We start from the raw sequence: 15,145 nt of genomic DNA, 5'->3' as shown, positions 1-15,145 counted from the left end.
TTTACCAAAATCGTGACCATGCTCCTTTAATCTACTTGTATTAGTAGAAAAAGCAAAATTAAAATTGTGGTAATAAAAACAATTCCTGTTACCTGTCAGGTTTCTTGCAAAATAACACAAGAATCTCATAACCTCATAAGTGATACTACTTGTATTTTGGAGTTTAGAATTTAAATATTATTTGTAATGTTTTCATTATCAAATAGAAAGACTTGAATACACCAAAAAGCGATAAAAATCATAAAATCTAGTTCTGTCAAACAAAACTTTATTGAATTAAACATAATATGTTTTGAAGTTGTAATTTTTGGGGGATTTTTGTTTCTTATTTCATTCAGAAGAAAAACATTCTGTATATCTAAACAATAGAAATTGACCCCTGATTGGCTACTTATTTTCTTTATTTTGGGTCTATTATATTCATGGTAGTACGACAGGTAGGATAAGGCCTTTCTTCAAATAAGGTTTATGATAATTAAATGATATACACATTGCAAGGAATCATGTTAAATTATTTGTAATATACTTGTATTAGCATCAGTGTGATAGATGGTATTGGAGCTGAATCACCATCCCTGGATGTAACCATTATTCTATGTGGTGGATGCGGAAGTCACGGACGCTGCGACTATGACGACGTTATACCCACTGATAATGCCCGCTACAGTTTAGCAGTGTGTTCATGTGAAAAGGGCTATTCCGGTATGAGAACGTGTTTTGAAACTGACCAGAAAAAGCATGGAATTGAATACTCAATAGATTTGCCGTTGTCAGTATTTTGCTTTGTCAATTAAGTTTGGCTATATTTACAAATTGATAGGTTTGAACTGTGAACTAGATACGAATGCCTGCAGTAACGAACCATGTTCGTTACGTAGAAATTGTACTGACCTTACACCGGAAGAAGAAACTCGTTTGGGTCGGGGTTATAACTGTTCTGGTTGTCCAAAAGGATACAATGATATGAATAATAAATGTGAAGGTAACAAAGAATTTAAATATGATTTCCAATTAAAAGACTGATTACGAAGGTAAAAATATAAAAAAAGAAATAGAATTCCTAATATGTTACTTTTTCCTACAGACCCTGAAACGTACTACTACACCACACGCTCGCTGCACGCTCGCTACACGCTCGCTAAACGGTTCACACGAAACGCTGAACGGTTTACACGAAACGCTGCACGCTTTGCCCGAAACGCTAAACGATTTACACGAAACGCTGAACGGTTTACACGAAACGATTCTCGCGCGAAACGATTTGCTCGCTTTTGACACGCTTTGGACACGCTTTTATCCTGATCGATTCGGGTCCTCTCGGAATTTTACACTGACTTTCTTAGTAAGAATTAATTTTAAGAAAACTCGATATAATAGAAATACTGATATAAGAAACAATTATGTACATAAGTATTTTATTGATTAATTAAATTAATTTGGTACCTATATTTAAAGCAAAAAAATTATTTATTCACAGAATTAGCCAAAAATACTACTTCTGTAAATATATTTATTGCTCAAAAGAAATATCCGTTATTCTTATTAGTGCCGTAAAAAATAAAAATTACAGAGAAAAAAGTTACCGTAACACAATATTCAATACCAAAAATAAAATCCGTATGATTACAAACTGAAATCGGTTTTTCAGTATTCGGTGGGATTTGTTTTTTCTTTTCACATTAGTATTTTTATTGGTTTCAGAGAATACGATGTATAAATACTAATAGTAAATAAACCTGTAATTATTTACATTGATAATTTTGAAAGTTATGTAAAAAAAAGTTAGTCACATAAGTTAGAAAAATGCTATAAAACAACCGATTATTTTTTTTTCCTATGTCGTATCATTCGCGTAAATAAATGTTCCGTACATAAAGTCACAGAAAAAATCAATCGATTAAACAATAAAGAAAGTTGTCATTACTATTTCGGATTTCGGAAAGAACAAAAAATAAAAATGATTTAAATTTTTGTCTCAATATTCGTATACATAACCGGCGCCCCGCATAACGGCGTACACTACAATGTATATCTATCATAATCTATTTGAATTAAGTACCATGCATATAGATTCCCATAATAATTAATTGCATGTGTACATTTTAGAAAAATTTCAGTGTGTTAATTACTTTACAGTGTTTAAATAATTAAAATAATAACTTGTAGACATATTTTTAATCGGGATTTAGAAGAATTTAGTTGCCGCATTTCATAGAAATGAACAGTATATTTTCTTTCTATGTTTACATTTAATTTTGTTCAAATTAATGTTAAACAATCTATCATTTAAATTGTGTGCATCATCAAATACAGTAACTGATTCCGACTACCTTGAAGTCATTAAATTTCTATTGGCTATTGACAAAAAAAGAGACGCATGACCAGCCAATGAAAACGAATACACAGAGTTTGATTGACAGGTTCAGCCAGGTGCAGGTCTTACCCGATGTCCGAGGTTAGGTGTGCTAGTCATAAACAGCCGAATAGTCTTCTTCTTCTTCCTATACAGTTCATCCCTCGGTTGGCCGAGTATTGTCGAACTATGTACATGCGTCAGTAATTAGTCTTCTTTCAATATGCATACTTTTCTTTTGTTTGTTAAAAATTAATTCAACTTTGTAAAAAGATAAGTATATCATTTCTAATAGATTTTTTCACGAGAATATCTACAAAGGACTTTTGCCAATCACAAACAGTTTAAAGTAATGTTTAACACGAGCGCTATTTTGAAACAATTAAATTGTCAGAGAGTTCCGAATGAAATCTGATGAACGTTTCACACGGTTCTCGCACGCTTTGCCCGAAACGATTTACACGCTTTGCCCGAAACGCTGCACGCTTTGCCCGAAACGCTAAACGGTTTACACGAAACGCTTCACGATTCACACGAAACGCTAAACGGTTTACACGAAACGCTAAACGGTTTACACGAAACGTTTCTCGCACGAAAGTCGCACGCTTTTTTTGTGTAGTAGTACGTTTCAGGGTCTGTAATTAAAGAATCATCCACTTTTTCAAACTATTCTTAACATGCAGATATAAATGAATGCCAAGCAAGTGGGACGAACATTTGCAACATTCAGTCAGAGATTTGTGAAAATACTGAAGGAAGTTACAAGTGCAATTGTTTGACAGGATTTCGAAAAAGCAACACTGTTTGTGAAGGTAATTACTACTCTCCTGGTCTATTTTTGGGATTTGTTATCCAATACGTCGACGGCAATCCATGCTTATAATCTTATTGTAAACATTTTTTCAACCAATTTTGATACAGATATCGACGAGTGCTTAGAACTGACTTCAGGGTGCGAACAGCTCTGTAATAATACACCTGGTTCATTTGAGTGTCAGTGCTTCCCATGGTTTGTCTTGAAAACTGATAAAACTACATGTTCTAAATTAGGTTTGTATTGAGAAAAGTAATTCAAAAATGATATATTTATTTTTAAACTTAAAAGTATATGTAAATGTATATCCTATACTGTTTGGCTCAAACTTTTTTTTGTTTTATACAATTCTATCTTTCAAACCATATGTTGTTCAGACGAAAACCCTTGTGAGAGCTTCAACAAGACTTGTGAGTACACTTGTGATCCGACTGAACAAAAATGTCTCTGTCCAATTGGTTATCAACTAGCTGAAGACGAAGAGAATTGTATAGGTAACAACCAGTATACTACATGCAAACGTTAACTGTAAACAATGTACTTTTTTTTAAACATTTTTTTCATTCAATATTGTGAGGTAAAATGTTAATATTGAATATCATTGCTCTTTTAGATGTAAATGAGTGTGTTGTCAAACCTTCACCATGTCTACAGGAATGCACAAACACCAATGGTTCATTCCAATGTTACTGTCGTCCTGGGTACACATTAGATAAGGATAAAGTTTCATGTACAGGTACATACATGTATATATATATCCTTTTTTTTATTAGATTCTTTATCAAATAAGCTTATATATTTATTTATCAAAAGATATTGTTTGACACTTTTACATAAACTTTTTTCCCTCCAAAACTGTGTCCCTCATCAAAATCAAAGATTTACATAAAATCGAACTGTTCCGTTTCTTTGGTCGAAAAAACTAAAATCATGTTAAAACATGGTCTACAAAAATTATATGTACTACTGACATATGATAAACATTACATTTTCATGAAATGAAAATGCTATGTACAGATTCTTCAAAATGGTTACTTTTATTTTTATTCTTTTTAACACAGAATGTAAAGAACCAAATTTCGGTGAAAATTGCGGTCAAATATGCAAATGTGGACAAGGTATGGATCGTTGTGACCCCGAGACTGGCTGTGTCTGTAAACCAGGCTGGACAGGGACGAATTGTTCTGTCGATATCGATGAGTGTGACAATGAAACCATATGTGGAAATGAAAAGGTCTGCAAAAACCTTGAAGGGTCTTACTTGTGCAAGTGTAGAGTCGGTTTTAAAATGAATGGAGATATTTGCGAAGGTGATATATATCATTCGTTTGTTCATTACCATTTCATTATAACTTATGATCTTAACATTCTTTTTCGGTTTAATTTACACTTTTCTTTTAAATGTGATATCACAAAATGCTTATAATTAGTATGCTAATTACAACATGTATTTCATGTGACATCTTGAATTTGCTTTTGCAGATATTGATGAATGTTCAGATTTAACATTAAACGAATGTCCTGATGATACTGATTGTCAAAATCTTCATGGAAACTACACTTGTAATTGCAAGTCAGGATTTCAAAAAAATGATTCCAAATGTGAGGGTATGCAACTAGTTAACATTCATAATTTATATATTTGCAAATATGCTCCCTTATATAAGCCTATAGGAAAGCGTAAACGTTTTTTCTTTTGTCACTATCAAAGAATAAAATTGTTTTGAGATTTACTCATTTTGTAGATGTAGATGAATGTTTGAGCGGTACATCTGATTGTCAACACATTTGCATTAACAATGTCGGGGGATTTAATTGTGAATGTGAATTTGGATATGCCTTACATGACATCGACAGAAAAACATGTGAAAAGGGTATTTATCTGTATCAAATCAACTTCATGTTACATAAATATGTTGATTAACACGTTAATATAGTTTTTTTAAAAGAAACCTGTGTTGGAAAATATTTAAGCAATAAACTTTTTTTGGAATTTTAGTTGTCAATGTATGTGCCCTGTTCCCTGAATTAAACTGCAGCTATGGATGTCGGCTCGAAAAAAGATCCAATTTAAATATAGGATATTGTTTTTGTGAATCAGGGTTTAGGCTTGACTTCGATAATAGCTCTTGCGAAGGTAAGTGATAATAAATGATGGTGAAAACATGCGTTTGCAAATGTATACTTGTTTACGCATGCGTCCTATCATGATTTAATGTATATGCCATTTAGAATGTTTATTTTTATGATTAAATTCCAGTTTAAAATTATTAAGAAAGCGAAATATTTAAATTGATGTGTATATGATCCAAATATGAGGATATCCCCGTTTTTACGTCATTATTTACATAATTATGTACAAGATCTTTTACATCGTGTTTCTAATGAAACATTTTATCTTTCTAGATATTAATGAATGCGAAGATTCAAGTACATGTCAACAGAATTGTACAAACAGTGAAGGATCGTTTGAATGTTCTTGTTCCACTGGACACGTTTTGGAAAATGATCGGAAATCATGCACAAGTAATACAACGATCGTATATGTCTTTTGACAATGTGAATAATTAATCGATATCGTTCTACTCGATACCAGAAAAGTAATACATACTTAAACATGTAATACCCGTTTAAAATTGTTATATGAACAGAAGTATGGCAAATCTGGTTTAAGTATTTTTTAAAAACAAAAAATTCATTTGTGAATAATGAAAGTTCTAAGTATAAAATAAAATCATTGTCTTATATAAGTTGTTTCTGCAATGATAGGTTTTCATCATAACCTATTTCAACTATAAAAAAAAACCCATTGAAATTATATTTACATTTTCTTTTGAATTAATATTTTAGGTGTCTGTATTCTTTCTTCATCTCCCAAAGATCATATACAGTAGTACATGTAATGTAAATGGCATGTGTAATAAAAAAAAAAACAAGAAAAACGTAGAAATCATTGTCGTTAAAGTATATGTTCAATGTGAGTGGGTATTGTTTTTATTTTTAGCTCCATGAAACAATTGATTTTAATGCACACGACAAGAAAAGTATCTGCTCTCAAATTAATACCGGATGTTTTAGACTAAATATATTAAATAAAATAACTTTGTGTTACAGAATGTGTTGATGGATTGTACGGAGAAAATTGTAAAGAACAATGTAAATGTGGCCAAGGTTCTGAAAGGTGTGATCATATAAGTGGATGTGTGTGTAAATCTGGTTGGACAGGAAGATTTTGTGATACGGACATTAATGAATGCAATAACACTGAAAGTCCATGTAAGATCACCTATGAAGAATGCATTAATTTTGAAGGGTCTTTTAGATGTGATTGTAAAGGTGGATACGAACGAACACCAACTGGAAGCTGTAAAGGTTAATACATGCAACTCAACAAAAAATGTTTGTTCTTCTTAACAATTACACTTAATCACATATATATTATTTCTATTTTGAATTTTCAGAATGTACTTTAAACACCTTTGGAAAAAATTGTTCAAGTCAATGTTCGTGTGATTTCACCAACACACAGTCATGTGACAAGAAAAATGGTACTTGTTACTGTAAAGAGGGATGGCAAGGTGCTGATTGTACAGAAGACGTTCTAGAGTGTGCTAACACGACCATCTGTGGTCCAAACACTAAATGTTTAGAGACAAACGGATCTTATGTTTGTAATTGTGACGTTGGATTCCAGAAGGATGGTTCTGGGTTTTGTATCGGTGAGTGTATGCATAAAATTTTATTTACATGTATTCTCAATTGAAATCTTGGATTGTGTAGATGTTAAAATATTTGGATTAAGTTTCATTTTCAATATGTATTTATATAAAGTTCTTATCTACTACTGGTGATACAAAAAACAAATTGGTTTCGTGGTTAGAATGATCATACGGCTTTAGCAAAAATTGAAAAAAGAAAGTTTCTCTGTGAAAATGACACTGGTGTAAAAGCAAATATTCAATAGTTTTCATTTTGTGTTCTGTCATTAGTCCTCTTGAAATCTTTTCAATATGCTAATTATCAATCTGTATTTAATGTTTGAAGTTAACAGTTTGTTTTTAATCATTGATGGTGGGAGGGGCGTATTAATAATTAAGAATAAGAATACATTATAATTGTGAATGATTTTCATACTCTAAATTGTAACATGTATCATATGACTTATAAAGCGCATGGGCTTAAGTTTATGTAGTCTGAGAAACATAGCTTTTAATAACTCAGACATCTGTATTTTACCTAGATGTGTTTTGAGTACCGGTACTTTTTTGTCTTATTATTTTTCATTCAGATATATTTTTCTTTAGATATTGACGAATGTTCACTTGACTTAAATAATTGTGACGTCAATGCCAACTGTACTAATAAAGTAGGAAATTTCACATGCACTTGCAAACCGGGATATAGTGGCGACGGTCATTTTTGCGCAGGTTTGTACTTCATTTTTATTTTAATTCTATATAAGATAAAACATTATTACAGTAAACATAGTTGTTTATATTATGGGGCTTGATATAACAAGATATAAATACATGTAATTGCATGTTAATGTAATCCATGGTAAAAGAGAACAGACTTCATGGCCCAAAATTACCGCCTAAACGGTCGTTGAAGATGTGGTGTCGTGAACTTTATACAATTAAGTGTGTTAAGTCAAGTACTAATACCTAACTTCATCTTTAAAACCTGCTGCTCAATGATGCTAAAATGCTATTTATGATGACGTATTGATTTATCGATGGTAATTTATTTAGACTACGTAATTTAATTGAAAGATATGAGTCATACTGTTAAAATTAAATAAAATGTAATTGTCTATACATACAAAAAGGAAATTAATTTGTTTCTGTGTTTACATAATTTTATCTGGTGTGATATGAGTTTATTGATACATGTTCATTATGTTGCTTTTTTGAATAGAGAGAGTAGCAGCATATAAACCAAGTGAGTATTTTTGAAACAGTGTAAGAAAAAAAATCATCTGTTTAATTTGTGTAAGATTTATGTATACACGTGTAACTTTGATATCTTTATCATTTTTTTTTGCTATCAGAAACTACAGAGGCTAAACTTGGAATTGTTGTGACCTTCGCAAAGAACATACCACTTGCTGATGACTATGCTAATGTCGTGAAAAACATGGAAACATCTGTATAATAATTTCATTATAATGGATGCTTTGTTGTTCGATTTGAGTTTCACAAAAAAAAACTTTCTCTAATTATATATATTTCTATTCTTTTACAGTTAACTAATTTCTACAAAAGCCGGATCGCTGGATTCCTGAAAGTACTTATTCTGGTCATAAGGTATGTTTTTGGTATAGTCAGTGCTGTCATAAGATACCTCACGAATATGTCTAATTAACAAAAGCAGAAATAAGTTTGATAATTATTCCAACAAAATTGATCAAAAACAATAATCAAAGATGCATTTTATTTTCAGGAAAGGAAGTACAATCGTTGAATTCGAAGTTATAACCGACAAGAAAGAAGAAGCAAAACAAGATATTGTTTCATTAATGATAAGTTTATCTAAAGGAGAAGGCAACATATTGTATGCTAATGAATTGATAACACCTTCATCTGTATCAGTGATTGATGCTACTGGAGAGGAACGAGGTTTGCATTGAAAATCAAAGTACCTTAAATTTATTATATGTACATGTTAATGTTAAAAGTTTTTCTTTTCTTTTTTTCTTTTTGCTAAATTGAATAGAATTGACGTCACAATAGTTTGAGAAAATAAAGGCGCCAATATGCTTTCAATTGTTGACATTTAAAAAGTTAGATTTGTAATGTATGCAAACAAAATGTTTAAAATTCAGTTAATTTTAGCTATAAGATTACCTAGAATGTTAACCAGGGGTTAACAGTTTACGTTTCATATATAATAAACGGCCTGAAATTTCAAATATCCTACGAATTACTCTCTTATGAATTAAGTTCATCTCTAAAATCATATAAAGAAGACAAATTACATTCTCTATAACGCTATACTTTCCCACATGAACGGTGAGCTAACGTTAAGAGTGAACGGTGAGTGAATGCTGAATAAGCAGTGGGTGAACGGTGTCTAACTACTTCATTTAATTTTGCTTTACGTGGGATATAAGATGCTCATCTTTTGTTGATCGGCCGTGCTGTTGTGAAATTAAAACGTATAGATATAGCATTTACTTTACGTTCTTGCAAAATTTTAGCTGATCTCCTTACAAATAATGTAAATCTGGTGCGTTCTTTTATTTAACTAATGTACAAGTAACTGCTAAGTTTTAACTTCCTATATTCGGTAGCTGAAATAATTTGTGTACTGTACAACGTTTGAAGAATAGCGTCGATTATCATTTCAACTATAAATTGCAAACGAGGCAGTTTTTAGTGACACTTATAAAAATTAAAGATAAAGAAATAAATTGTGACGAGTGATAAACGATTGCTACAATGTAAGTGCTTATTGAACGCAAACTGAGCGAATGCTGAACTCTTTGTGAACGGTGAGTGCAAACGGAGAGGAGCGGAGAGCGCAATATTGTGAACGATTTACGCACGGTGAGCAAGCGGTGAACGCATACTGAAAGCACTATAACATTATATGCAAGTTAAAAAACATACTTCTATCTCGCGCAGTCGGAGCACATAACAACATTTATAGTGTGTCTCTCTTCTTTACTTTCCAATAGACGGCGATTCATAAATTTCGTGTAAACCTGTTATCGTTCGTTTTAAGGTTTAATCTAACCCCTTCCCCTATAATTTGAGTTATATGAGTAGGTACTAAAATTTAACAGAGAACGAATAATTTCAGTAGTATGTATTTAAAGCAAATCAATAGAACTAAATTAAAACGTCATGCAAATTCATATTGTAAGACATTGTGGTGTAAAACACAGAAATATACAAAACCCAGGCATACATGTTAATCAATTGTATTATCCACTAAAATTCGTTGTCATAAACAAACATTGAAATACCATTGTCTTAATATTGTGTATAAACAATACAAAATTATACCAATTTGATTGCAAATTAAATAATTTTTCTATTGTTCCAATAATAGTAGAAATTCAGATTAATTTCAAAACCAATTTGAAATGAACTAAATATTTTGATTTTGTTTTACAGCTATCAAAAATACGTCTTCCAAATGCGATGTGTTTGCAGTCGGCAATTTGTGTGAGGAAAACGAGAAGTGTATAGAATACAGTAGCAGAGCTTACTGCACGTATGTTTGTTCTCATTCAAAATGTCATTCTTTTTACACAGTATGTTAATAGAAAATGTATAAATAAATGTTACGTATGGATGGTATCTGCCTAACCAGTCATAAAATGAGCGGTTCATTTAGTGTCATCAATTTTAAATGTGTCATGCAGCGATATTATTTGTTTTTTCGTCAATACGTTGAGTGATCTATTTTTCATAATAATTGCATAGTATTGCACATACGAGACGTATACATACTAATGACCTCGTATACGTTACCATTTCTTTTTTTACTTTTAGAAATTGTAACCAAGAACATTTCAGAAATAAAAGTTAGAACTAATGACCTCGTAGACGTTACCATTTCTATTTTTACATTTAGAAATTGTAACCAAGAACATTTCAGAAATAAAAGTTAGAACTAATGACCTCGTAGACGTTACCATTTCTATTTTTACTTTTAGAAATTGTAACCAAGAACATTTCAGAAATAAAAGTTAGAACTTTTATAATGTGTATATTTCCGCGAAGTTAAGAACACTTTTTTTAAGACTGAGGGGTTAGATACATGTAATTAGTATTCTTTTTTTATAAATTAAAATTTTGCATTTGTACATTCATATTTTCTAAAATCAATGCAAAAGTTTTTTATTCAAACACAACAAACTAGCATTCAACAAAATAAAAGAACCAATATAATACTTCGTCTATATCTGAATATATGTAATGTCTATAATTTAATACACAATGGTTTGGTACGTGCATGTCCTTGGACATCATGTATTGCAAACTTAAATGTGGAAGCGACGTTCATGTTATGCCAAAACATCTTTTGTTTTCTTTTTTTTTTAGAAGGAAGAAAGATTCGAGTAAGTATTTTCTCGTTTTAGCATAATGCAACATAAAATATTCAAGCGGGTTTTTTTTTCATTTTTGAACTGGTCCTTGTTCGTCGTCACTCCGTTGTCGATTATTTAAAAACAAAATCATTTATATATATTCCAAAATACTACTAATCTTAAATGAATTCGTAATGAAACATTCAAAAGAAAATCTGAACATATATGTATAACAATCTTCCACAGGATTCTCAAAAATCGTGTTAAATACGGGAAAAAATACAGCCAGTAAATAACGAAACCATAAATTATCTAAGTGTTGCAGACAAACTAGGTAAAAACATATAATAGTATTGAGCAGGGGCCTTTCACCAATTTGTGAATCAAATGGTATAACAAATGGGTCTTTTTTATTCTATGACAGTGCAATCCACTATACATGCATATACAGTTCATAAAGTGAAGAAAAAACTTTTATATCCTTGAGATTCTTAAGAATCAATTAATTTTATTTTTATTTTTTTAATGGTAGAGATATTTACTTAAAACTAATTATAGATACATTAATTCTGCGATGAAAATAATTACAGTGTATGTTTTAAGCCATTGGTTTTTGGTTTAATTATCCATAAGTCCCCCTGCCCCTCATTTGATAACTGGCCAAGACCAGCTAGTTTTGAAACTTCAAAAAGTTGAGATTCCCACCTGCTGGTTTAATATTTTTATTGAAAGTTTATTTGATGTATGTATAGTCTCATATTTAATTTTTTTTTTTTTTTTGCAAAAAAGAAAAGCGCCTTAAACATAGAAGGTAAAATATCAATCATGAATTAGGAAAAAAACCGAGAATGATCAAAAAATTCAACTACATGTGTAGGTCTCCCATTTGTGTCTTTATAAAGTGTAAATACATGTACATGCACATTTGTTTCATTAAATGTTGCTTTTGGCTAATGTTTTACTCGATTTCGAACGGGTCGAACACATAAACATTGTATACATTTCATTAATAATTGCTTTTTAAAAATATTTATTAATCATTCATATTCTTACCTATTTATATTTGTATTATTTTAAATGTTTATAGGCTTAACTTTTTATCCGGATATAAATTCGTTACTTGCATTTCAGGCGGGGACAGTTTTCAGCTAATTATTGGACTTGTCGTCGGAATATCACTCTTCGCCCTTGCATTTGTCATTGGAATCATCATCATTTGCTGCGTTAGAAGAAAGCGCCATTCAAAAAAGCCGTTGTCTTCTAATGATGATTTTAGGTAAGCAAACAAATATATATATATATATATATATATATATATATATATATATATATATATATATATATATATAATCGAAAAAGAAAACGAACAATTCCGAAGTTTCTATTCACTGGCGCTTTCTGTATTTACATCCTTCTTCAGGTGAATGTACAGAAATTATGAAATTGATTAATGAATTTCATAACTTATGTACATTCACCTGAAGAAGGATGTAAATCCAGAAAGCGCTAGTGAATAGAAACTTCGGAACTGTTCATTTTCTTTTTTTGATTATATATATATATATATATATATATATATATATATATATATATATATATATATATATATATTCCTCATTTGTATCCTTTCTCTCCGACAGAGAGCCATATTTAGATCAAGGAATGTATTTTTTCCCGGGATTGCCGAGAAGAATTGAGGGCTGGGGTCGATATTGGGTCCAAAACCCTCCCCATCACGGGGAAGGTCGGGAAGGAAAAAGAAGAAGAAACAGTGGGACGGACAACTTCGGAATGGACATTTTTCCGGCGTTGCGCACCCCTTTCCATTCACAATATTGACCAAAGTTTAGTACCAAATGGTGGGGTTTTTTATTCTAAATAAATTTATGAAAAAAAAATTGAAACATTTTTAGATAGTTTTTTAGATATTTGAACTTAAAAGTTCCAACCCCATGGGATTTTAGTTTGGAAAAAATACCCCACAGAAAACCCCATGCAAACCCCATGGGGTTTTGCAATAAACCCCATGGGGCAAGAAACCCCATGAAATTATTTATGGGGAAAAAACCCCCACCATTCCCGAAAAAAATCAGATGGGGTTTTTATCCCCATATTTAATGCTTATGTTGGGTTTTTTCCCCCATATTTACTAAAGTAATGATAATGGGGTAAAAAAACCCACAAAATATTAATCTGAAGTGAAGTAATAGAATCTGCTTAATGTCTGATATTAGGCCGATTGCCTAGTTGATATACCTTACAAATTTTTACTAGGCAATTTTCAAATAAAGTTGAATTTACTCATCAAATGTATGATGGATCTCTTTGTGACAGAACAGGTTGCAAGTGATTTTAATTTTTGGTTGTTTGAATAAATCTGTAAAATATTTCTATATTAGCTAGTTTATGCTTAAAATTAGCATTTAAAAATCAAGGAAAATATATAGCAGCCCAGGTGAAAACTTAACTAACCTAATGTCAATTGTTGGAAAGTACCTGTTAATGTATTCTTACAAAGTCTACTTATTAATTAATTTCCTAAGTTATCCTAAATTAATTGTGATTTTCACATTGCAATGGCAAGATGTGGTATTTATCAAACTTTTGGTCAGCTAGGACGTATTACATGTAGTCTGTAATGTTGCAAACAAAAATTTTGCTGGCAATGAGGTTTTCAAAGTAAAAATATTTCAACAGCAAAACGATTAGGTAAAAATCACAAACAGCAAAATAAAACTGGACCAGTTGGCCTATTCAATATCAATCTACCGGTACAACATATATATATATATACTGTCTGGGGTTCTGTGTTCGTCAAAAGAACTCGTGATATAATGAGTATATAATGAACTACGAGAGCAAGTTTCACACGCAAAAATCTACAATCCCTTATTTTGTACTTACAGCAAATGAATTCTTTGAAGGTGTTGTTTAGTGAACTGATTCACGCCATCGAAAATTAGATTCTCGGAAAATTATTTACACGAGAAACAATTTACAAATGCATGATTCAGTCCAAACACTGTGACTCTTGTTCAAATGTTGCATCGTGTTTGTTTCAGATTGTTCTTTCCAGACTGATAATAACGTAACAGTAAGCGCTTTTAAGACTATGACAGGTGTTGACTAAAATCAGAACATGCAATTGGGGAAGCTAGTACACGAAACTGTCTGTTTTGAAGTTATTTCATTTAAAAAAATATATTTTAAAATATTCTAGAAATAGATCAGAACATTGTATAAGGCCGGCGGAACTGCGGTGACGGTTGTTGTCTCAGAAAAAAAGATCGGTTTTTTTTACATTAGTGTACAGGTGTATCCTCGACCATATATTGGCGTACAGTACTGCAGTGTAATGTATTCTCTTTTGAGAAGTGGACAGGCATAGCCTACATCCATGGATGTAGGCTATGCCTGTCCACTTCTCAAAAGAGAATACAGTGTAATGGTGAATATATTGTACAACGGCTGCATCAGCGAACAGTGGTCATAAACTCTGTTGTATACACAAGCGCGAAGCGTGGTAAAGATATTTACTTCCGAGGCAAGTGTATGTTGACATTTAACATGGCATTTTAAATTGGGTATATCTTATAGTAGTAACTGCAAACTGTTTGAACTTCTCTGAGAGCTAGCTAGCAACTTAACATTGCTTATTTCTGGCAAACCCTATTTCATATACTTCCCAGTGTAAGTGCATGCATTTCCAAGTTAAAAGAAAGAACAACCCCCAATTAAGATACCTAAAGACACCCCACACACCTTCCCCTTAATGTGCTAAATACCCCTTAAAATTGGTTTTCATCCTCCCTCCCTAGGAATTCACCCCTGCCCCCCCATTACTTCTACTGGTCTGCATGGGTTTGATCCCTAATGATGAATACATCCCTGAATGTTGAACATATTTTATAGACATATTAGACTGATTTTTTTGCAA

The 15,145-nt window shown here is 31.5% G+C and overlaps 1 protein-coding gene across 1 annotated transcript in view; it reads left to right on the top strand.

Moving 5' to 3' along the window:
• The window catches only part of LOC117693051 (uncharacterized), a 44,185-nt gene that overhangs the window by 15,978 nt on the left and 13,062 nt on the right, over positions 1-15,145 (top strand). Inside the window, exons 23-44 of the mRNA XM_066084010.1 lie at positions 536-702; positions 821-982; positions 3,037-3,165; positions 3,275-3,403; positions 3,545-3,661; positions 3,781-3,903; positions 4,229-4,477; positions 4,650-4,775; positions 4,913-5,041; positions 5,167-5,304; positions 5,574-5,693; positions 6,282-6,539; positions 6,629-6,886; positions 7,472-7,594; positions 8,085-8,108; positions 8,218-8,315; positions 8,412-8,473; positions 8,610-8,785; positions 10,289-10,388; positions 11,222-11,238; positions 12,340-12,484; positions 12,849-12,975. Of these exons, the coding sequence (XP_065940082.1) occupies positions 536-702; positions 821-982; positions 3,037-3,165; positions 3,275-3,403; positions 3,545-3,661; positions 3,781-3,903; positions 4,229-4,477; positions 4,650-4,775; positions 4,913-5,041; positions 5,167-5,304; positions 5,574-5,693; positions 6,282-6,539; positions 6,629-6,886; positions 7,472-7,594; positions 8,085-8,108; positions 8,218-8,315; positions 8,412-8,473; positions 8,610-8,785; positions 10,289-10,388; positions 11,222-11,238; positions 12,340-12,484; positions 12,849-12,975 (2,977 nt within the window). The remainder of the gene's footprint in view (positions 1-535; positions 703-820; positions 983-3,036; positions 3,166-3,274; positions 3,404-3,544; positions 3,662-3,780; positions 3,904-4,228; positions 4,478-4,649; positions 4,776-4,912; positions 5,042-5,166; positions 5,305-5,573; positions 5,694-6,281; positions 6,540-6,628; positions 6,887-7,471; positions 7,595-8,084; positions 8,109-8,217; positions 8,316-8,411; positions 8,474-8,609; positions 8,786-10,288; positions 10,389-11,221; positions 11,239-12,339; positions 12,485-12,848; positions 12,976-15,145) is intronic.

The sequence above is a fragment of the Magallana gigas genome, chromosome 5 (assembly GCF_963853765.1).
Source record: "Magallana gigas chromosome 5, xbMagGiga1.1, whole genome shotgun sequence".
Taxonomy (NCBI): domain Eukaryota; kingdom Metazoa; phylum Mollusca; class Bivalvia; order Ostreida; family Ostreidae; genus Magallana; species Magallana gigas.
Note: the sequence above shows the minus strand (reverse complement) of the source record. Positions and strands in the feature narration are given on the sequence as shown.